General features: G+C 37.7%; 3 protein-coding genes across 3 annotated transcripts in view; 2 read left to right on the forward strand and 1 right to left on the reverse strand.

Annotated features, from left to right (window-relative positions):
- Positions 1-9,613, reverse strand: part of LOC149797009 (translation factor Guf1, mitochondrial-like) — an 80,301-nt gene extending 70,688 nt beyond the window's left edge. Inside the window, exons 1-2 of the mRNA XM_089961667.1 lie at positions 9,468-9,613; positions 6,479-6,566 (exon numbers count right to left, since the gene is read on the reverse strand). Coding sequence (XP_089817793.1) covers positions 6,479-6,566; positions 9,468-9,529 — 150 coding nt within the window. The 5' untranslated portion in view covers positions 9,530-9,613. The remainder of the gene's footprint in view (positions 1-6,478; positions 6,567-9,467) is intronic.
- A 2,142-nt stretch (positions 9,614-11,755) lies between these two features.
- LOC149797010 (protein CFDP2-like) lies at positions 11,756-12,568 on the forward strand. Its single transcript, XM_089960696.1, has one exon. It carries the CDS (start codon positions 11,756-11,758, stop codon positions 12,566-12,568), a length of 813 nt encoding a protein of 270 aa, XP_089816822.1.
- Positions 12,569-17,948: 5,380 nt separating this feature from the next.
- LOC149797011 (uncharacterized) lies at positions 17,949-22,928 on the forward strand. Its single transcript, XM_089961668.1, has 2 exons — positions 17,949-18,329; positions 19,551-22,928. The coding sequence occupies exons 1-2, from the start codon at positions 18,159-18,161 to the stop codon at positions 21,462-21,464; spliced, it is 2,085 nt and encodes a 694-aa protein (XP_089817794.1). The 5' UTR covers positions 17,949-18,158; the 3' UTR covers positions 21,465-22,928.
- Positions 22,929-24,214: the final 1,286 nt, after the last annotated feature.

Below are 24,214 nucleotides of genomic sequence, written 5' to 3' on the forward strand. Positions count from 1 at the left end.
CCTTCAAAGAGACTAATTCTCTACTGAGTGAAAAGGATTTTCTGGAATTCATCAAAATATTATAAGAAGTCTTTCAGTGAAAACCCAATTTCCATTTTGGTGAGGTATATGTACCAATATTTACATGACAGCCATCATGGTGGCCATATTGAGGGTTAGTCGTTTTCATTGAGGACCAACCTGACACCATAAAAACATTTCTGATGAAAAAACAAAATGATTTTCCATCCAAGAGGAACAGCAAAAGCAAGATTTTCATGATGGCCATATACACCGCTCCCTCGATAACTTGCAATCCCGCTTATAACGCGGTGTCAGCTTGGCTCCCAATTTTTTCCAGAGAAAATGTATTTAAAATATCTTTAAAATATGCTGAACATGAAAAAATTACGATAAGAATTGATAAATTAAACCTTGATACATTGCTCGTTTTATCATCGAAAATGGTGATTAATGCCCGTAAAAATATAATCCATATTTTGAAATTTGCAGGTTCTAAAGAAGAATTAATTTCAGAGATCTCGAAAACGCTTAATTACGCATATTTGGACGCCAATTTTTGATCTGGGATGCAGAAAATCACTGAGGTGGGAGTCCTCCGTACGCATGTAATAGGTGCGCGGGAAAATGTGTTGATCAGTTAACTGTGCTGATATTTACAATGACAGAATTCAGTGACTGAAAGACTCTTTGATGTACTGTTGCCATTTTATAAGAGTACATTAAAAAAAAACAAAAGAACAGGATGCAACAGCTAGGCAGCTAGTTCAAAGGCTTTGACTGGCGGCCGAGTGAGAAAATGTACTGATATTTAGTGATTGAATTCAGAGGCAGAAAGACCCAGTTTTAAAATCCTAGCGAGACCTCTGTTTAAAGATATCATATATTATGTAAGTTTTATGATAAATAGTTGTCATTATACTGTAAATAAACAGTCTGGTGAAATAGTGATCGATGAAAACTTCTGGTAAATGCTAACAGGTGGCAACAGAGAATGAAATAAACACTAATTAAATGTCTTCCTGTGTGAAAGTCACGTTCTAATCCTTTAATTCCATTTCAGTGTAAACATTATAATCACAACATATTCTGTTCATTGAAAACATGAAAAGAGTCAATCGACCGTCACATCGAAACCCGTGAGTACTTCTTTGAGAACCTAATTATATGTACATGCCGGCTTTGTTTGATCAACAACTTGGGGAAGTGTTTGTTGCATTAAAAAAAAAAAATCGATTACAAGAGACCTTGGGTGCTGGATTAAGGGTCTTGGAGCTGCCTTTGACGTAAAGCAAAACAGTAACGGAGACAACAACGATGATAGTGACTTCGAATGTTTCAGTGAAACTGATGTCATTAATGCCGAGGCTGTTTGGGAGAAATTCATACAGACTCATGGTCCTGAGATGAGCATTTCTCTTGATGATATGGAGGAGTGGATTTGTGCTAACAATGATTGCCCCACAGCTGTATACATGTCAGATGAAACTATAATTATTTCTATAGCGAACAAATTTGCAGCAGAAGACGATTCTAACTGGAGTAACACAAGTGCTGAAAGTGATGCAGAAGCAGATGTTGCACCCCCACCCCTCTGCACAGGAAGCAATCAAATATTTTGATATTGCCATAAGGTGTCTGGAGACCCAAGATGTTGACTACGTAAAGCTCATGCAGTTGAGAAATCTGAGGGATTTTGCTCGGCGGCAGAGAAACCAAGGAGTAACACACACAAAAAAAAATTAACTGATTTTTTCAAAAAGTGAATTGATATTTGTCAGGCGTGGCACAAATGGCAAGTATTAACTTGTTCTAATTTATGTTGTTTTAAATTTGTAGACCAATTAAATATGTTAGTACTGATTAACCCTTGTTTTTTGTTGTTTTCCATTTTACTTCTATCGCATTCAAATCTATCTATCTATCTATCGTTCGATCGACACTGTTTCTCGAAAAGAGTCGATCTTTTGTATATAAAAAAACGTCTAATTTGGATCAAACAATAAAACTAGAATGTATCCAATTCAACATAAAAATTAGTGACGTAGTACACAATGTGTGAAGTGGTACACATGTTAAGCGAACGGAAACCACGTGGAATAATGTTTTCGATAATCGCCTCAATATACTGTAATTTATCCTGAAATTAATGTTGTCCTATGAGAAAATAATAAAGTACACCGTTATGAAGAGATATTTATTAACAGTTAATCTCAGAACGATTATAAAGTGAGTATTCAACAGTATAATCTGCCTTACCCCCCCATCATTTTTCCGTTATGTCGTCAATCACTTTATTGGATTTGGGCTTATTTTATAGGTCCCTCGATAACTCGCGCCTCACTTATAGTGCGGTCGATGTTTCTAGACCCCAATGTGCATGAGTTATCGAGGGAGTGGTGTACTGGACATCAATTTAGAATCAACAAAGCATTAGAAGTCTTTTAGTGCAAAAAACCCAATGCTGTTATAGGTATTCGTACAGTAGAAGTATTGATAAAAGCATTTTCAAGCTAGTCACTGCAACACCCATATTAGACAGCCGGTCAGTGCCATTTTCAGTTACGACTTACTAGACATCATAAGATGTCTTCTGGTGAAAACAACATGTAAATATAACTTTCCATTCAGGAGGAATAAATGTAGTGATAACACGATTTTCAAGATGGACACTGTGACAGCCATATTGGACCTCATAGCATCATGGTTTTCATAGAGAATCAACTAGACATCATAATCAGTCTTGTAGTATATAAAAAAACATGTCAATCAGAAAATCCATCAACGAGAAGCTCAAATAAGTTCTTGAAGATGTCTGAGTTGCACCATTTTCATTTATGACCAACTAGATCATGGGATGACATTCAGGAATAGCACCATTTTCATGTATGACCAACTAGATCATGAGATGACATTCAGGAGTAGCACCATTTTCATGTATGACCAACTAGATCATGGGATGACATTCAAGAGTAGCACCATTTTCATGTATGACCAACTAGATCATGAGATGACATTCAAGAGTAGCACCATTTTCATGTATGACCAACTAGATCGTGGGATGACATTCAGGAGTAGCACCATTTTCATGTATGATCAACTAGATCATGAGATGACATTCAGGAGTAGCACCATTTTCATGTATGACCAACTAGATCATGGGATGACATTCAGGAGTAGCACTAACAAGATCTTAAAGATGCCCAAGTAGCACCATTCTTATTTATAACCCACTAGACCATGGGATGAAAATGTGTATGTAAAAATTCATGTTAATCCTCCAAGTAGTTTAGAAGGAGCAGCAGCAACAAAAGTGTGTTGACGGATGGATAGATGACAGACAAAAGGTCATTCCATAAACACTTCTGGTCTATAACATATTATCTATATACTGTCAATTCATTTATGTTAGTGGGGGTCAATTTTCATGGTCTTCTAAAAGTAGTATTTTTTTGAGTATTTCAGTTGTTTATTACTGAATGGTTTCTATGGTTTTGACATAAACATTATTTTACAGTAGGTCTTTAAATTCATGATTTACACCAAACACAAAATCCATGAAAATCAGTAGATCAAGAAAATGGTAAATTCAAATTTTCTGTTATTTGATAAGTAAATAATAGGTCTTACATGTGGACACAGTTAATACAAAATTTTTTTTGCTAATTTTTATATCTTTCAGCCCAAGGTAAGCAAAGGTTTGAAATTATTCCAAAGTTTCATAAATTTCATGTATGATGACAATCAGATTATCCTCGTTTCTTTCAAATGCAAGTCAAATAACTTCAGAACACAAGTCTGTGAACAGCAGCATTTCTTTAAGTTGAACTTTACTCCATATATAAAATGGAAAGCATAATTATTTTAGTTGTTGGAATAGTGTTCAAGTGTGATTCATTTTTTAAGGCGACTTAGGAAACAATTAGTTATCATTATCAGCAAACCAAGCAAAACCCAGCAAAACTACATCTCAGAACTCCTGGTTGACTGAGTTTTACTTCATGAAGAACACAAGGAAAAAATTAAAAAAAAGAGGGGGAGGGCATTTAATTCTTTGCACATATGGCAAACAATGTGTCAACATAAATCATTCCTGTGTGTACCATGACTGTCAAAGGAGGAAAAAAAACTGTATGTAATATATTAACCACACTGAAATTAACATTCAAATTAGTTCTCTTAATTATTATTTGTTATCCTCATCTTGTTAAAATACTAACTATTAACTGACCTATGCTTTTCGGGATGATTTTAGCCTTGAAATAGATTGACTGAAAGATGACAATAAGCATAGGCATGTGTTAGCACAGTTGATTTATGTTGATAAAGTGTTACCATCCCTATTGGACAGTGTCATTTATTACTGCTGTATTACCTGTACAATCCCCATTAAATTTTAAAATATGATGCCCCCCTCTTTCCACCCAATAAAATGGTCAGTTCCAAATTTGATGTACATTCATTTTTCTACAAAGACAACCACATCTCATGATCTGACTGCATCAGACATAGTTCTTACAATGTTAATGTTATGGTTGTCCAGAACAACTCAGTTCTGACTAGGTGAACCACTCAGTTCTGACCAGGTTTCCCTCAGAAAAGTCAGCAGAGAAGTTTGAACACCTGTAACATCCAGTCTCTAGTTAGTGTAGTGATGAACACTAATGACACTTGCATTACCATCAAGCCCCTTACTGAATTCATATTTGCTACAAGTGCAATGCTATGTAACAAATAATATTAAAAAAGGAAAAAAATTGGGCATATGGAGATTGGAGTCAGTAGTTATGGAATCTGAGTTAAGGCTTGTGATTTTTTTAAAGTCACCACCCCTGGGCTTGTGTCTAAAAAATTTTTTTAGCACTGTGGTCAGGACTATATCCCAAAACACACAGGACCTCAATTCACATTACTCATGGCCTTGATTGATCATGTGATGTTTACCTGAACTACAAGCATATCTAAACCTTGGAATTTTCTGAATGAAATCACATAGGCATTATACATGAGTAATCTTACATTGAAAACTTCAATCATAGGATATTAGTATTAAAATGTCATTAACTAAATGACTCTTACAAAACTATTATTATGAAAATAATATACATAACATAGATATACACAACACCAGATGACATTTCTTTTTTAAATAAAATTATTGTTTTTATGAAGCAATAACATTTTAATAGTGCAAAACATTATAATAAGCATGCAAAACAGTAATGCCATGATTTGTTATGTAATATTGTGGTATTGTATTGTTTGTTGTCAATAAAGTCATAAATACCCCATCTTTTTTAAATTTTGTTGCCTACTACATTAATAGAATTTGAAAAATATTGACAACTTGCTTGGTGATATTTGGTTTTAACTGGCAACAAAATACTGAGGTTGGTGATTTCTGGGTGACAAGTTTTTAAAGCCAATGCCATTCCTGCTATTAGTGCTAACTTTCAGCAGTCACTGTGACATCAACAAAGCTATTTTGGGGTAAGATATAATTACAACCACAGGCTTAAGGGTCATTACTCTCATCTTAAGTCTTTTTTTAAGCATATGAAAAAGAGGCTAAAGACATTCTTACTGACGCCATGAGTGAATGTCTAAGAATCTATTTATCACATAACAATGCAGCTGTTTCCTACAATATATACAACTGAAATATATTCAATGGTACAGTTTGATTTTCCTTTGTACATCTCAACTTTTACACTATTTAAATATCTCACATTTGTAATATTAAACTTAAAATAAAAATTCAAGGCATGTCACATCAAGCCATGAAATATCATATTGGGTTATGGCATGTCATATCAAGTAAGGTGACAGCAAATGCTCAGGGTGCCAAGACTGAGAGGAGGGGGGTGCACCATTTAATGGAAGTTGTGGTGCCAAAGGCGAGGTTCACCTGGGGTGCCATTTTGTTTGGAGCAAACTTGTGATAGCCTTTTAGAACACACGGTACTAATGGTATGGAAAAATGGGAACCAGCCTGGAAATGGGTGAACATAAAATAGAGTATATATGGATTTGGCTGACCAGGATTGATTAATAATGTAAGTTATGTTGTAGGAAAAAGAATCTTCTGAGAGCTTATCCTAGTTGTAAGTGAAAAAAAACAGAGACATTGTTTTATTGATGGAATTTCAGTCCTTTAACAGTCTTGAGTTTGGAACACTCATTACTAAAATTAGCACCTGAGTCTTTGTTGCGGAATTGAAAGCACATGTTTCAAACACATGCAGGTCCAGAAAATGTCAAGGCTCATATCCTTTCCTCAACAAAGAAGCTGACATCCAGGTTTCATTTATACTGATAAATATAGGTTTGATCATGAGCACTCAAAATTTTTTAAGTTACTGAATTTTTAATATCATGGTGTCTGCACATGTTTACTATGGGAACTGAATTAGTACTGCGTGTCCTATATCAACTCATGTCAAGTACATCATGAGATGACATGAACTTGTCAACTAACCTTCTTCTTTTCATTCAAGGCAGGGGCACAACTGAAACATCTTGCATATTTCAATAGGTTTCTTCTTGAGAGGCTTTTTTGAATGTATCTGAAAAAGAAATGGTGAATTACACATCCAAACAGATACATGCAATCAAAATAAGTCACTCAGAACAATGAATTGGAAATGAAAGTGAGCACAGCCAAAGGGCAGCCACATCCCTACAACTGAAAAGCCAGTAAATTCAAGAGACGAAAAAGCAGTCATGGAACAAAACATATTTAGGTGCATTCCATTATAATAGAAGTAATGTATTTAAGATGAATATTTTCATTTAAGGTTAATTTGAAATCTTGTGGTATGCCTAGTATCTAAACAAATGTAATGTTCAGTTGCACCCCAGAAAAACTTAAGCTTAAAACCAGCCATTCAAACAACTTACTTGGTAGTTTCAACCAGATGTTCACAAATTTTATTTTTTTGTCTAAACCACAAGGCTATTTTTTCCTGTGTTTAAGCTGAAAATATATTTTACACTGTGTAAGTCAAAATCCAAATTTGGAGACTTGAGGCCCATATTTCTAGAGTGTCATTCAGTGAATAAACTATATTCATTTCTGATGGGTGGAATTGTTTGTTCCAGTCCCAGATAAATGGATATAGCTTGTATGACTTCCAGAAATATAGGCCTCCAAAGTCAACCCAAGTAGACAAGATATGAAGCAATAAATGATTAGTAAAGTACTTAAATCATAGATGAGTAACTAGTCATGAACCAGGCCATGCAGAATCTTAGGGTGATAAAACCCATCTCCAAAATCCATGATTATCCAGGGTCTGTGACACCAATAATGTGCAACAAGGTCTGAATGCTGGAGTTAGTCATCTTGTGTCAATTTGTAGAGGGGAGTGGGTGTTGTCAATTGTTAACAATGTTTACTGACAAATGCGCACCTGTGTGGACAGACCTCCAAATGGAACATGGATAACAAACAGTTTTTAGTCAGTGGAACCTATCTTTGATTTAATACAAAAAAATATATTTTGTTACAGAGGAAACAAATCAGGTCTTGTATACTGTGACTATGATGAGCTGATGCATGATGTAAGTCCACAGTACAAGGGCTTGTTACCCTAATGAGTTAATGTATGACGCAAGTACACAGCAGAAGGGCTTTAAAGAAAATTAAGATTATCTATCAAGGGATGAAGTGCTGTGGGTCCAAACTGAAACAATATGTTATATTGTTACAGGTTGTGCCCTCTATCTATTTACAGCTACTCTTAATTTTCATTGTAACAAGCCGCTCTGGTCCACAGTATAATAATCAGATAGACACACAAATCTGTGTTGATAGGGATGGATAATTTGTTGGTCTGATGTCATTTGTTTTTAAAAATGTACAATTCTGCTGTATACAAATCTTTCCAGAACACATCTGCATACAGTTTATACACATACCAGTATATGGTAATAACCGTAACTTGCATAAAATTCATAATGGACACAGGGTTGCAATATTCCACATGGACTTACAAGTTGTCAAACACAAGCTTGATGTTGAGAAGAAAAAAAATCTGAAGGAAAAAATGATAAAGAGTGACAAAAATACCTTAGATTACCCCCATGACCCATTCTGACATAGGACCCTCTCTATCATAATATATGAGAGAAGGTACGTAACTTCCAAATACTTCGTTCCACCCATGACCCAGATTTCCTTCTGCTATTTCCGTCATTAAAGGCACACATCCATGCTATATGGCTTGTTTTACTTCCGAGATATTTTTCTATCCATCAAGCCATATTGACTTTTCTGCATTGCACCAAACTGAAGTTATGGGCTCTGAAACATGCGATTTTCGAGAATTTTTACTACTGAGACAAGTCCAAGCTCATGTGATAATATGTATAACCTTTTGAGCCAATGATATTTCGGTGTTGACATACATGCTGCATTGTTTACCTATTCTGAAAATAGAATCACATGTATACGATGTATGTGCAATGAAGAAGACAATGTCTAATTCTTGCATGGAACAGGATTCCTAAAGTTGAATCGAGTTAATGGTAAGTAAAATATTACTTTTGCATCTACCACTGTTCTGTAATTCAGGAAGGGATGCATTGTAGAGTCGCAAACATGGTACATGCAGCTCTTTTCATGGGTTTGCACATAGGCACGCACTTGTCCCAAAAGACAAAATTTGCAAAAATCACGTTTCAGAGCCCGTAATTCAGTTTGGTGCAACGCAGAAAATTCCATGATGGTTTGTTGAATAGAAAAATATCTCAGGAGTAAAACAAGCCATACAGTATGGACGTGTGCCTTTAAAGATGGAAATAGCAGTAGGAAATCGAGGGTCATGGGTGGAACAAAGTAATTGGAAATTATGTACCTTCTCTCTTATATATTATGATAGAGAGGGTCCTATGTCAAAACTGGTCATGGAGGTAATCTAAGGTATTTTTGTCACTCTGTACCATTTTTTTCCTTCAGATTATTGTTGTTGTTTTTTCCTCAACATCAAGCTCGCTTCGAGCACCTGTGATTTATACATGTACATGACATACATTTGTTCTCGATTTTAGCACTGGATCCTTTCGTTTATTGTGGAAATATTACGCCAGTGCAAGCGTCGGCATTTCTTCTCATAGGTAAGTTGTATTCTATGTTTATTATAATACCTGAGTGCTACCACCATACGTAAGGTAGTCAAATACCACGATAATATAGAGTTGTTCCCCCATTGTACGTTAATCTGCCACCATATGCTGTTTTATTTACATTTACAAGCTTCGTTTGACAAAGATTTTTCATAGGAATAGAAAGAGGAAAAGCCATTGCAACTTCACAAATTATAAGTAAGCTGCAATAGCAAAACAGTTTTAATATGTACCGATAAGAACGTTAAGTACCGCGATAATACAACGTTCCGGGATGCAGAATGCCTCGAATTTTCGCGCACGGTACGGGGGATGACATTAACGCAAATGATGCTAACTACCTTTTTAATAAACCCTGATGCCAAACGAATTTAAACTTTGTAAGCATGTTCCAAGTTTTCATTATCTGTATGCCAAGTTCTCATTATCTGTATGCCAAAATCATCTGAATTATAGTGCCTAGGCCATGTCGCTATCCAAGCCTTTAAACATCTTTGCTCCCTGTTAAATAGAAGCTTTATTCGAAGTATGCGCGACATATTAATCACATTAAAAGTATACGCATTCATTCAAATTCTGAGGCAGATATGATCTTTTATAAGTAATGGGGTTATATTCACAAAGTTGAAAATTATGAAATTATAAAGACGATCTGAGATATTGGTGCTAATTACACATACCAAAAAGGGTGTGTTTTTTGTTTTTACTGGTTTTTTTATTTAATCGCAATTCATATATAGTTTGAAATTGATATTGATGTAAGTAGGTAATCCGATTGCACCTCACATCACATCTAAGAAAAGAGAAAAAAATGAAAGGATATAGTTGTTTATATGTACCACATACATAAAGAATAATATGGCGTTTAAAGTGTTGGTATAAAGCAATTTGATATACCAATACGTACTATTGGTATATCAAATTGTGATCCGCCCATGGCGTAATAATGCGCATGTATAATCATTCACGCGAGCGTGTGTAATTGATTGTAGATGAACGATGTCTCTGGACTTGAATGATGGTAAAAGTTAAGTCAAACCGACGAGGGGGGTGGGGTTATGGTCGGTGGTACTGCTACTAGAGTAAAATACTCACTTAGATCAACTGTAAATAAATATTCAAATATTTTAATTACCTCTTGCTGGTTCGTCATTTCGCTTAGTTTCTATTCCATATTAATTTATATGCGAAGGTACGTGAATGGCTCTGCTTTCATGTGAATGGCGTAGCTAACCATGTGTTTGTAGTGCTCTACTTTTATCATTAAAACCATCTTTCATGTTTAAATCATGAGTGTATTGTGTGTTGGTTTAATCAATGTGAAGAAAAATAGGAACTAAAACAAAAACAAATAAACAACAACAAAAAAAAAACAACAATAAACTGATCAATATGCAAAGGTGATTGTGAATAGCCACAAAAAGGCGTAGAACAACATTTTGTTGCGACAACACTCGGAGATGCGAGGAGTTCATTCACTCGGTCAATACACAGCTGTCTGTAGTAAATCTTAACTCCGTTCAAAAGGCAAATATATGTATTTGTATGTGATATCACTAAAATATATGTAGAGCATGTACGCTGTATCAATGATATATAAATTTTCATTAATAGGAAACTCGTTTCCTTTTAATTAAAAATTTATACATCTCGTGGTATATTTTTGATTCGTACTCTATGGAGACTCGATGCCAGGTCCGCAGGTAGACGGAACCCATTAAAAATTATCCAACCTGTATGATAGTATTATTTGTACTAAATATTAATTCTGCCTACTATTATCAAGCATTCTCCTATAAAACCCATGGTTAGCACTTTCAGTTCTGTCTGATGTAGATTTATTATTCATTTACTTATTCCTATATATCTTGATTTCTTTCATAGGAATCCGGAATGACTGTATATATAGAAGAGAATTAATTACTAGATCGTCATGAGAGTGTGTCTGCTACACACGAGTGCGTATGACACCGTTTAAATAGCATCATTTTTGGTGATGTTTGCTTGGCCGTGATGGAATATGGACTGGCGTATGCAGGCAAGGCGATGGGTGCCGTTTACCCGTGGACCTGACTTCGAATCTCCGTGGAGTACGAGTTAAAAATTATATAACCTATATGATGTTATTTGTATTATACTATTATTATTATTTAACTATCAAGGCCGAGAGAGTGAGGCTGTCTCTGTGCAAAGGCTGTTTCACTTTAATCTCCTTCACGTACAGGTTATGTTGTGCACCTATCATTCATCCTCATCATCACACTCATTGTTCCTTACCTGCACCTACCAACGTCCTACGGCGATGGGCGACTGGCGACGCAACAGGTGGAGATGACCACTGGGAGTTGTAGTCAGAGACCTGCACGTAGGCGGCCCTTGGACAAGTGGTCGTTTTGCTCTGCACCCAGGGCAGCAGAACTGTTCGGCAGCATCCAGGGGCAACTGAGCAGACCTTTTCAGGACGGCGCTGCTCACCCTGAATAGGGAGAGGCCTAGAAAAGGTGGCCTAGAAAAAGCTTGCCCTAAAATATCTTGCCAGCATGCCGCGGCTGGCAAGATCATCCATATCGGCGGTCGAGATAATCAAAGAAAAAAACTTATTATTGGAGCATGGAACATCCGTACTTTTATGGACAAAGAGAACGTAGCAAGACCACACAGGAGAACAGCTCTAGTTGCTAAGGAGCTTTCACGCTACAATATTGACATTGCAGCCTTGAGTGAAACCAGGTTCACAGATGAGGGTTCTCTTACTGAGCTAGCAAGCGGTTACACATTCTTCTGGAAAAGAAAAGCCCAAAATGAGGACAGGATCCATGGAGTCGGCCTGGCTATCAAATCATGTCTTCTGAAGCAGCTTCCGGAAATGCCTGTTGGTATCAATGAGAGGCTAATGAAATTGCAAATACCTGTCAGCCACAAACGCCATGCAACAATCATCAGTGCCTACGCCCCTACCCTATCGAGTCCAGCAGAAGCCATCGAGCAGTTCTATACCGACCTCATCTCTGTATTTAGCTCAGTTCCAGCTGACGACAAGATCATACTACTGGGGTACTTCAACGCCCGTGTTGGCTGTGATTATGGTCGATGGAAAGGTGTGCTTGGCAAACACGGTGTCGGCAGAATGAACAACAATGGCCTGCTCCTACTCAGCAAATGCGCAGAATTTAATCTCCTAATCACAAACTCAATGTTCAGAATGGCGAACAAACACAAGAACACCTGGATGCACCCCAGATCTCGCCAATGGCACTTAATCGACTATGTAATAGTCCGCCAGGGTGATGCCAAGGATGTCCTCATCACCAAGGCCATGCGAGGAGCAGAATGCTGGACAGACCACAGACTTGTCCGAACTACCCTACAGCTGCACATTGCCCCTCATCACCTAAGACGTCCTAAACTTGTGCGCACAGCCTTCAATATTGTCAAACTCTAGCAGCCTTCCACCAAGCTCAATTTCCAGAACAGACTAGATGACAAGCTGTCAAAAAACGGACCGATATGTGGAAATGCCTCCGAAAAATGGAACAAGCTCAGGGACACGATAAGAGAAACAACTATGGCGACCCTGGGCCCAAAGAAGCGAATCCATCAAGACTGGTTCGACGAGAACAACGATGCCACTGAAGATCTGCTTGCCAGAAAGAACAAAGCATTCATGGACTGGCAGAATGACACAAACTCCATCAACAAAAAAGACCGCTTCAAAAAGTCTATCAAGCTGAGGCTCAGAGGGAAATCCGCAAGATGCATGACCATTGGTGGGAAAAGAAAGCTGATAAGTGCAAAGCTATGCTGACACTAACAACTCCAAAGAGTTCTATAACGCCACCAGGTCAATCTTCAGCCACGCAAAGTCCAGCTCTGCGCCCTTGCTCGCTGCAGATGGCATTACACTAATAAAGGACAAGAATGGCATCAAGGAAAGATGGAAAGAACACTTTAGTCAGCTCCTAAACATGCCCTCATTGGTCAGCCAATCTGTTCTTGACCAAATACCCTAGCAGCCAACGCACGACCAACTGGATATTCCACCAACGATGGAGGAGTTGAGGAGGGCCATTAAACAAATAAACTGTGGCAGGGCACCTGGAAAGGATGGTATCCCAGTGGAGGTGTACAAGGCTCTCAGTGAACAGACTCTGGAGGCATTCCACGATGTGCTAATCAGCATCTGGACGGAAGAAGAGATGCCAAACGACCTCAGGGACGCATCAATCATGACCGTCTATAAAAATAAAGGCACACGTGTGGACTGCAGTAACTACAGGGGCATCTCCATGCTGTCCATAGCTGGCAAAATACTTGCTCTCATCATCCTCAACAGGCTTATTGCGGCAGTGTTAGAAGATAACCTCCCCGAGTTTCAATGTGGTTTTCGCCCAGACCGCAGCACCGTTGACATGATCTTCGCAGTGAGACAAGTCCAAGAGAAGTGCCTTGAGCAGAACATGAATCTGTATGCTGTCTTCGCGGACCTGACAAAGGCTTTTGATACAGTCAACAGAGACGCACTGCGGGTAGTACTCAAGAAACTTGGTTGTCCTCAGAAGTGTACCAACCTCATTCGGCTCCTCCACGTTGACATGACTGGAGAGATTCTCTCAGACGGTGAACCCTCTGAGAAATTCCCAATATCTAATAGTGTCAAACAGGGCTGTGTACTTGCTCCGATACTCTTCAACCTCTTCTTCGCACAGGTATTGTTCCATGCCATCCGTGACCTTGACATTGGCATCTACATTAGGTATCGCCTGGATGGATCAGTGTTTGATCTCCGTCGCCTAGCTGCAAAAACAAAGACGCTAGAAAGACTCATCACTGAAGCACTCTTTCCAGATGACTGTGCCCTCATGGCCCATGAAGAGACTCACCTACAGGCAATCATGGACAGATTCTCTGAAGCCTCCAACTTATTTGGACTCACAATCAGCCTAGGAAAGACAGAAGTCCTCTTCCAGCCCGCCCCAACCATTGTCCCCTCACAACCCTGTATCACCTTTGGCGACACGCAGCTGAAGAATGTGGACAGTTTCAAATACCTTGGCAGCACAATACCTAGTGACGGCTCCCTGGACAAAGAAATCACTGCGAGGACTCAAAAAGCCAGTCAAGCACTCGGACGACTTCGAACCAAGGTTTTGCAGCACAAGGGCATACGCCTGTCAACAAAGATGAAAGTGTACAATGCAGTTGTCCTCACGTCTCTCTTGTATGGCTGTGAAACGTGGACACTCGACCAAAGATATATCAGTCAGATGGAACAATTCCACCAGCGCTCCCTGAGATCCATTATGCGGATCAAGTGGCAGGACCGAATCGCCAGCAAGGAAGTCCTTGACAGAGCCAACACAACAAGCATCGAAGCCAAACTAATCCAGGCCAAGCTTCGTTGGACTGGCCATGTCATCCGCATGGATCAAAGCAGAATCCCAAAGCAGTTGTTCTATGGCGAGCTAGCCCAGAGAAACCGAAACCAAGGCCGCCCTCATAAGAGGTACAAAGACAACCTCAAGATGAACATCAAATGGACAGACCTCCAACCCCGCCAGCTCGAGCTCGCTGCCTTAGACAGAAGCCTTGGCGAGCGCTGACCAGAAAAAGCCTGTTACACCTTTGAGAATGACCGCCGCCAGCGTCTTGCTGAAACTCGGGAGAGACGTCACAGAACTGTATCACAAATACCACCAACCACCGGTGTCCCATGCCCCACCTGCAACCGCCTGTGTGCATCGGAATTTGGACTCAGGGGCCACATGCGCGTCCACCGTTGAATGAGATCGTACAACTTGTCTTCCTCGACTCGAGAGACTACCATTATTTTTTTTTACTATTATTTGTAGATAAATATTTACCCTTTTTGTCCTACATAACTCTTGTACGCTCTTTCCGCTATTTCGCGGATCTAGATTTTTCGTCGGGTTGGGGGGGGGGGTTGTTGTCCAAAGGTCATAGAAAGTAAAAGTGATAACAAATGTATGAAATAATAGATTCAATATTTGTTCAATTTACTAAGGATATATAGACATAATATCAAATATATTAATATGGTTTATAAGGATTGAATTAATGCGCGTTTGTGTGCGTGTGTGTGTATGTGTGTGTGTGTTTTTAACTGTCTATTGCATTACTATGTGCCTGAAACTGAATATTTAAAAGTGTTTCAGAGATCAAAATTAAAATTAAGTTGACTTACTGCTTCTATAGAGAGAGAGAGAGAGAGAGAGACGTACGCATCAACAACAACAAAAGATCCTCTATTTTTTTTCTTTATTAAACAAAGAACGAACCATAAAGATTTTACACCAATAAACAAGAAAAAGAAAAAAGAATGGAGTTTTATTACACGATCGACAATTGTAACATCATATGCACTTCATAAAAGGGAGAAAAAATATGAACAAAATCAATCTCAAACCAAATCCAGGGGAGATGTCACTGACGATTAGAAAATCGAAAAGCGAATGGGAAAAAGCACATAAACTGGTTAAATTTGTCTAAACGCCTGAAACAAAGAAGTACAGGTATTGAACCTAACATTTAATATTTTTTTGCAGGAAACAAATTTTAAAAAACAAAACAGACAACAATTCCAAATTACTTTTCAAATTTTTTTTTCTTTTTTTCTTCGGGAAAATACATAAACACTGAGAAACCGGAGAACATGGATAATAACACACAAAACCCATTATATTTAAATCATCGAAGTGGCAGCTCTAAAGCGCCAACGAATTATATATCCTGGGACGGGGATGCGTGGTGTCCACAAACAACGAATTATATATCCTGGGACGGGGATGCGTGGTGTCCACAAACAAAGAGATTTGTCTCAAAAAAATACAAATTTAACGATACCAGTAAAGTACGTTTCATTCTCGTGTTACGTATCAATAAATTTACCATTTTAAAACCTTTTTTTTTTACTGACAAATACCGCGAAAGAAATCACGACTTGCATGAGGAATTAATGAAAATTAGGGTTAAATTGATATGAATTGCTATCTAATGTTGTTGGTATGTTGGTAGTGGCCATACTGGCTCGATTGATGAAAAGTTTCAAAATGCTTTTAATTCAAACTATATATATATATATATATATATATATATATATATATATATATATATATATATATATATATATATATATATATATATATATATATTGCTGTTTACACAGTCCAAATAATATACATCATATCTCTTTTGTTCTGATTTCAGCCAGAAATTTACTAACAACTATATGTTGTAAATTTAAAACTTAACATTAACGTTATACATTTTCTGACTATGTTTGCGGAAACACTAAATACTAAAAAAATCAAGGATGTGTTTTCCATGGCTTTTATAATATTTCACATAGTTCGATTCAGCCTAATCTGGGCCTAATCAGCCATAGTCCGAATCAGCCAGCATTCTGTATTCCGAGTCAGAAGTGAGCGATCGTCCGACCGACTGCGCTGTGGTGGTCTTTTGTGTTTTGTTTTTGCTCATATTTTATTATTATATTTATTTATTTTGTTGGTTTATTTGGGGTGGAGGGGGGGGTAGATGGAATACCAAACTCCACGTTCTTTTTAACGAGGGGACCAGTCGAAAAATGTGTAACCTGATAATGGCATTCGATAGTGTGAAATGCATTATTTAGTCGTGAAGAAAGTTGGGCTTTCTTTTTGGTGATTACTGGAACGTTCAGGCACGATTCGCGTCACCTTGTGCTGTTGGGTGGAGTGAGTATGGAAGATATTCAGGACAAAAGAATACAATTTAATTTCTCAGAGGGCAAGAACACACTCTCTCTCTCTCTCTCTCTCTCTCTCTCATTTTAAATATATCCACCGTTAATGCAAGGACTTTCCCCTATAAAACTCTCTTGGCAACAATTCAAAGGGCCAGACTGCATTTTCTAAGACCACTCGAGGACCGCAAACACTAACTTCTTTAATATAATTACTATTCACGGGCCAGATTTCTGTGTTGTTTTAATTTGCTCTTAGGGCCTGACAGAACACGTTCGTGGGCCGGATCCGGCCCGCGTGCCACGGATTGTGCACCCCTAATATATTGCACTAGAAATTTTTGAATGGACGATGAGATATTCCAAATTCAACGCTTTAGTGACTGCATTTTCCCTTTCCGTTGCTACTAAACAGAGTGACTTGCTTCCGTGAATCTTCTTAATGTGTGAGCATAATCAACTAAAAATTGTTTCACATTTTAACATGTGTGTGCATATTTAAATAAACAAATGACTGGAGTTATTACAAACTCTTACTTGGACCCTGCGAATAATGAGAAGCAAACTTTCTGTTACGTTATCACTAAATGTTGGAAATATTTTTGACTGAAGGACTTTTAAAGCTAAAAGAAAGATGAACATTCTCTGCGAACGAAGATCCTAACCATTTGGCTGACACATCTCTGAACATCAGTAGCTCCAGAATTCGTCAAGCTCATAGAATGCTGAGTGTGGTACATTTAAACAAGATATTTTAGCAATAATGACTGAAATAGTCGTCTGTTCCACTGGAACTCTTAATAAGCACATTTTCCGAACTTACTGATATAATATATCTCCAGCTTTATATATCAGATAGCCCTTTGCCACGTTGTTAAGATTTCACTTTTACAAGAATTACGTACTTGTTCAGTTTGTTTGAATTTATTCAAGCAAAGCAATATACAATCGAAGTCATGGTGCCTTCTTTTGTTTTATTGTAACTTAGCCAGATAGACAAATATTTTACTTAGTTACTGTGAATCACGGGTTAATTTACACCTAGAAATGCATGACGTAGTTGGTGGGTCACGGCTGAAAACAAAGGCGCAATGAATGATTTAATTGTTATAGAGGCTTTCATTCTAGACGTATTTGAAGAGAGGACACGTGTAGAATTACCAAGGCATCTTGTCGACAAGTCGCAAAGCATCCAATGGAACTTTACTGACAGAATTTTTATTCTGGGAAACCTCGAGGAGTGCATGTACTACGACATTATTGATAGAAAGTACAAGAGGAAAGCTATACAATGGCGGAATCGATACGACAACATGGAAAGGTGTTAAAGATGTCGCTTGTGTGCGCCATCTGTTTGCAAAAGCTTAAAAGTCCCAAATGTCTACCATGTCTACACACTTTCTGTCAGGCCTGCCTGAACAACCACATTAAAACAACCATCGAGGAAAATAAAAAGACACAGGTAAGTGAGAAAAATAAAATGAATAGTTTTATTCTTCGCTTATAGATGACTAAATTACCAACCACAACATAAAATGAGATGCTATTGTAATTTTCGAAACCATTACATTATAGCCCAGGTATTTTAGATGCAACTAAAGCCCCAACTGATTATTGCTTTACAGTATACTTACAATCAATATATTCCATAATAAGTAGATGAACTCGATAATACGGATATATATATATATATATATATATATATATATATATATATATATATATATATATATATATATATATATATATATATTGAGTGCTCGGTTGCTTGTACCCTAGGATGATCTCAGCAGCAGTGTTTTGAACTTTTTGAGGTTTTGAATTAAGTATTGAGACGAACCAGATATAGAGAATTTCAATACTCGTGTCTCGACGCTACTAGAAAGCAAGTTGCGGGTGGAGCTGATGCGTCTCATTTCCAGATACGCAGTCTTGCATGTATTCATAATGAGAGTCAAGAGTACAGTGAGAGAGAACTGTCAAGAGTGACACCTTGTTTTCATACATATTGTATGAATGTTGTTGTTGCTATATTGATTGCTCGAGGTAAAGTATATGAATGAGAGAGTATTTATGAGGTGATCAGAATGGCTTTGGTTTTGTTATCATTCATGTGCAACTTGTTACATGTCGTCCACGACATCATATCGGAAATATTTTTCTATACACCTCTGATGGTCGAATCAACTTCAGTTGGGTGACCAGCTTTGTATATTTGAGTAACAGCATGCAACTGGCGAGACAATGGAAGATGATTGTATGACATTCACTTGAAAGGGGTTGAGTGTGTAAATGAATAGAAAGGAACCTATAACATAACCTTATGGAACGCCAAAGCACAGATGTTCTGGTCTGGAATGTTTTCCATTTAAGGATATATTTGTGACCTTTCCACTAAGTACGACTTGAACAGTTGTATGGCTGTGTCACGAATACTAAATTCACGCTTGTGACGGTGAAGTAATACATCATAGTCGTTTGTGTCATATGCTGCAGATAAGCCGAAGATATATGTGTGTGTGTGTGTGTTCTGAAAAACTCACACCGTTAATGACATGTATAGAGACAGATACAAAGAAAAAGAGAAAACAAGATAATATCTATTTTAAGCGTTCATCTTAAAATTGTCCATGTGTGAAAAATTGTATAATATTCATTGCATGTCTCATATTATCTTTTGTAGAACTTGGTGGGAATTCATTGTCCAGTATGCAGGGGAGTGGCTTATGCTCCCAAGCCAGGCCTTAAGGTGGAGGACTGGGCAGCCAATTATCCGGTAAATCATTTAGTGAACACCCTGATGGAGTTGATACCAGCCAACAACGAGATTGAGTTCTGCGACCCGTGTAAGGAAAGCGACAGGTCAAAAGTGGCGCTCCATTTCTGCCAAAACTGCACAGAAGCCCTGTGTGATGACTGCTCCAGATGCCACAAATCGATGAAGGCCACGAAAGATCACGTTGTGGAACCCCTCGAAGAAGTCAGAGGCAACCCTAAAAATGTTATGAAGGATACGGATATGTGCACTGAACATTCTGACGGTAAGCTTGAAATGTACTGTAAAGATCACGAGAAGCCCTGCTGCGTTCACTGCGTGGCATCAAAGCACAGGAAGTGCTCTAAGGTGTACCCCATAGGGCAGGTGATGGAAGAGACCAAAGAGAAACCCGAACAGGAAATAGACCCAGTAAAGTTGGTCAAAGATCTAGAAGCCCTTATTAATGAATCTGACAAGGTGAAAAAGGAAAGGCAGGCATCTCAACAGAGCACACAGGCACAGGGAAATCAAATTCTGCAGAAGGTTGCCAGCACGAAGGAGCAAATCATTAAACACGTGGAGAAGATGGAGACAGCAATCTTGACAAGGTTTAATGCCGTTCACAAGGTGGAGATTCAACAGATGGAAGACCAAATAACCTTTTGCAACAACCTCAGAAGCACCGTTGAGCATCTTAAAACAATGATAACCGCGCTTGAAAAGCAAGGAAAGAAAGACCAGAAGTTTATCATCCTTCATCAGGGCAAGAGCAAACTTGGGGAGTATACTGCTGGTTTGAAAAAGGTCCAGGAAAATGCTGCCATTGTGTCATATGTCTATAAAGAGGACGACGGTGTCTCAAAAGCTCTCCAGACTCTAAATGACATCGGGAATTTCAAAATGAAAAAGAGTCTTCCTGGTCGTCCAGCGACCCCATCCCCTCCACCTACACCGTTACTACCGCCCCCGCCTTCCAAGGAGCACACAGTCTTCATCCCAGACAAGATTGAAAAGACTGAAAAGGTGAAAATACCCAACAGAAAGGTAATAAAAGACCGCAATTTCAACGCCAAGATTAAAAATGACGGCAACAACTGCTTAATCACAGCTTTGAAAATTTGGAATGACGACAGAGTGTTCCTAGCCGATAATGCCAACAAGAAGTTGAAACTGTTTGCTAGTAAGGGCCAGTTAGCCTGCAGCGTCACTTGCCAGTATGCTCCCTGGGACTTCGACTTCATGGATAAAAGCAAGTGTGCTGTAACGTTCCCAAATGAAAGGAAGATAAAGTTCTTCATCGTCAGTGACACAGTCACGCCTGCCGGATTTATCATCACGGAAAAGGGATGCATTGGGATCTGCAATGCCGTGAATCACCTTATCGTTTCTTTCACCAGCGGAGCAGTGAAAGTTATCACACATGGGGGCGAAGTAAAGATGTCCATCAAAGCCAACCGTTTCTCGAAGCCAGAGTTCCTCGCATTCAACACGAACAGCAGCACGATTTATGTATCTGATTATAACAACCACAATGTCACAGCACTTAAATATGAACATGGAAGCATACTTCCTGGGTCACTATTTGTTTACCCAATTAGTGGCCCAAAGGGAGTCACTGTAGATTCTGAGGGAAACATGTATGTTGTTGGTTACTGGGCAAGCACGATCCATAAGGTTGGCAAAGAAGGGAACCTTGTAAAAATCCTTCTGGACTCACTTAAAAGACCACTTCTGATTAGCTTCAGTTCAAGTGAAGACAGATTTGCTGTTGTTGAAGAGACCAACCCGAACGAGGTTAAGTTTTATAACATGACCATGGACAAAGTAGAACCAGATTAAATCGTCGCAGATTAAAATATCAGTGATTGATACAAAATAATTGCAGAGCAAATGAGGGAAATTTGTGAGGGAACATCAGTGTAAGCATAATTCCGTGCCGATTCGATTCAGATGTGCTTCACTGTAACCATCTTTGAAACAAGTTAGTCGAAACAAAACAAAATAAATGTTAAACTTTATGGTCGTGTTGGAAAACATGAAAGTGAATTTATTTTGTTGCAATTTTATGTGGATATGTATATAAAAGTACATTCTTTTGCTATACATGGGTAACTAAAAGCAATACGTTTTCTGACCTATTAGACATGTAGGCATGCATACGAAAGTAGCATATTTCAAGACTTATATTTACTGTGGCATATACTTTATGGATGAATTAATTATCTATTCACTTTAACATTATGTTTTGAAATCAAACAAAATGCATGCTCATCAGTTCAAAATCGGAGACAAGTGTCATGCATTAATGCGAAGATATATATACATTTGCAAACAAGCAGAGAGGAATACAAGACAGCAAAGACCCCCACCCCACCCCACCCAAAAGAAAAGAAGAAGAAGAAGAAAAAAAAAAACACAAATAAGAACGAGAAGATTGATATGATGGATTGCAGGAATTGTTCAATGGATAGGCAAAACGTTTAACTCATGTAATTTAATTTCATGTATTTGTATTACCAAATTTTTGTTTAATTCTATACATTATCTACTTATAGAAGAAATTCAATATTATGTTTTTGCAAACGATCTCTGTAACCATTTAACTAAAATGGTAGTACTATTTACGCAGGAATTAACTTAACCAACTCTAGTGAGTCAATTTTTTTTCTCTCGATCGGATAGAAATGATAGATCGAACATCAGAATTCTAGAATGACAACATTTGTCTTTGTACAAGCCGTATCTCTGCTAACTATCCACGTTAAGTTCAATGGTTTTGTGGCACATTATCCTGGCCAATTTAGGTCCATTTTTACAAACTTCCTTAATTCACAAGCTTACGTGCCAATAGAAATGACCAACAGTAATAATCGTAAATATGCAGATATTCATGGAAAGGATTTTTTTTTTTAAATTGACAGTCAGCCAGCTTTTTGTTCTTTGACAGATACGATTTTCTTAAATGTATCATAAATTGAAAAAAGTCAGAATAAATGGTTTTACTAAACCTGCAGATGTGATCTCACGTGCTGATATTTGATAAACTTGTTTAACTTGTAAACTTGAAACTATTCCCTCCCACCCCCGTATATAGTTGGTATATCAAATTATGTTCTGTCCATCGCGCATTAATACGCTTATATAATCAAGTTTGAACAGTTGGTTAAAAATATTTATTTCTGTGCTTTCTAGATCAATGATGAATTTCTGCCGATTAATCATTAAATAATGAGAAAAATATGTTAGTAGTCTCGCCCTTTTCTAAATGAATTAAACAAAGTACACAATTTCGTGGAAATGTCATCTGCTTTCATTTTATTTCTTTCTCTCTCTTACGCATTAGGAACAAAATAATCTGTGGAGCGAGAAAAAGAAAATGAGCTTTTTGAAAAGCTTGAAGTTGGAGTTACACCAAGTAACCTAAGGGTTTGTGTACATTTTTCATTGGACGTATCACAAGTGTTCATATTACAAAGAGGGTATTTATCCAGGTTGAGAATTTTTATATTTGAAAGAATTTAAATTTTCCGATAGTAGACTACATGTTGTTTTGATGATTTTATTTAATTGTATGTTTAGACGTAAATTTGTTCCAAATGATTTCACGAACATTACAATTATCCCGCTACTGAAAAATAAAATTGGTAACCTGACACAAATATTACTCTTACTATATTTAAAAAATATTCGAATTATTATAATACAACGATGTGAAGTCACAATCTACGATGATCAGTTTGGTTTTAAAAAGCAACAATCAACATAATTATGCCTTTAATGAAACTCTCAACTATTACCTACAACATGGCATACGTGTATGCATGTTATTTTTAGACGCTAGTAAGGCACTCGATGGGTCAGTCATTGGACACTCTTTAAAAAGTTTCTTGATATTGATAATTCAAATACCCGTCACCATAGTTCGTATTTCATTTAACTGGTATGGCAAACAGTTGTATTATATGCGTTGGGCAAGTGTAGTATCCAGCTCCTTCCATGCAAACGAAGGGGTGAGGCAGGGATGTTCTTTCACCTTCCTTATTTAATGAATGCATTTGAGAATGGTATCGTCTTTAATACACAAAATCCGATATGAATTGTCTTTCAGTCAACTTTTTCAAATTGCAATCTCCTCCCCTAGTACAACTTAATGGTAATGGTCTCACACAATGTCAATAGTTATATGTATTTGGGTCATATTTTAAAATCCAATCAGTCAGATGATGAGGATATGAAGAGATATTACAGAGTTTTATGTACTCAAACAAACATGCTTCAACGTAAATTAAGAAATTGTTTTGAAAATCCAACTTAGACTGTTCAAATCTTATCGTTGCACAATGTATTGCACTCCTCGGTGGACAAAATTTAGTGAATGTATGTATCTGGCTATGATCCCAGCAGTGTGTAATCCCTGTGTGAGTGAGTGTGACTTGGATTTTTAATGTAGCTTTAACAATTTTTCAGTCATATCGCTATGATGTCTGCAGTGTGGCAGTTTATAGTGATGTCTAGCACTAGGGCATCATGCCACAGACATAAATGATGATGTCTCACCCAGTCACATTATCCTGACACCAGGCTGACCA

This window comes from Sinohyriopsis cumingii, chromosome 6, assembly GCF_028554795.1.
Source record: "Sinohyriopsis cumingii isolate HCF-2022 chromosome 6, ASM2855479v2, whole genome shotgun sequence".
NCBI lineage: Eukaryota > Metazoa > Mollusca > Bivalvia > Unionida > Unionidae > Sinohyriopsis > Sinohyriopsis cumingii.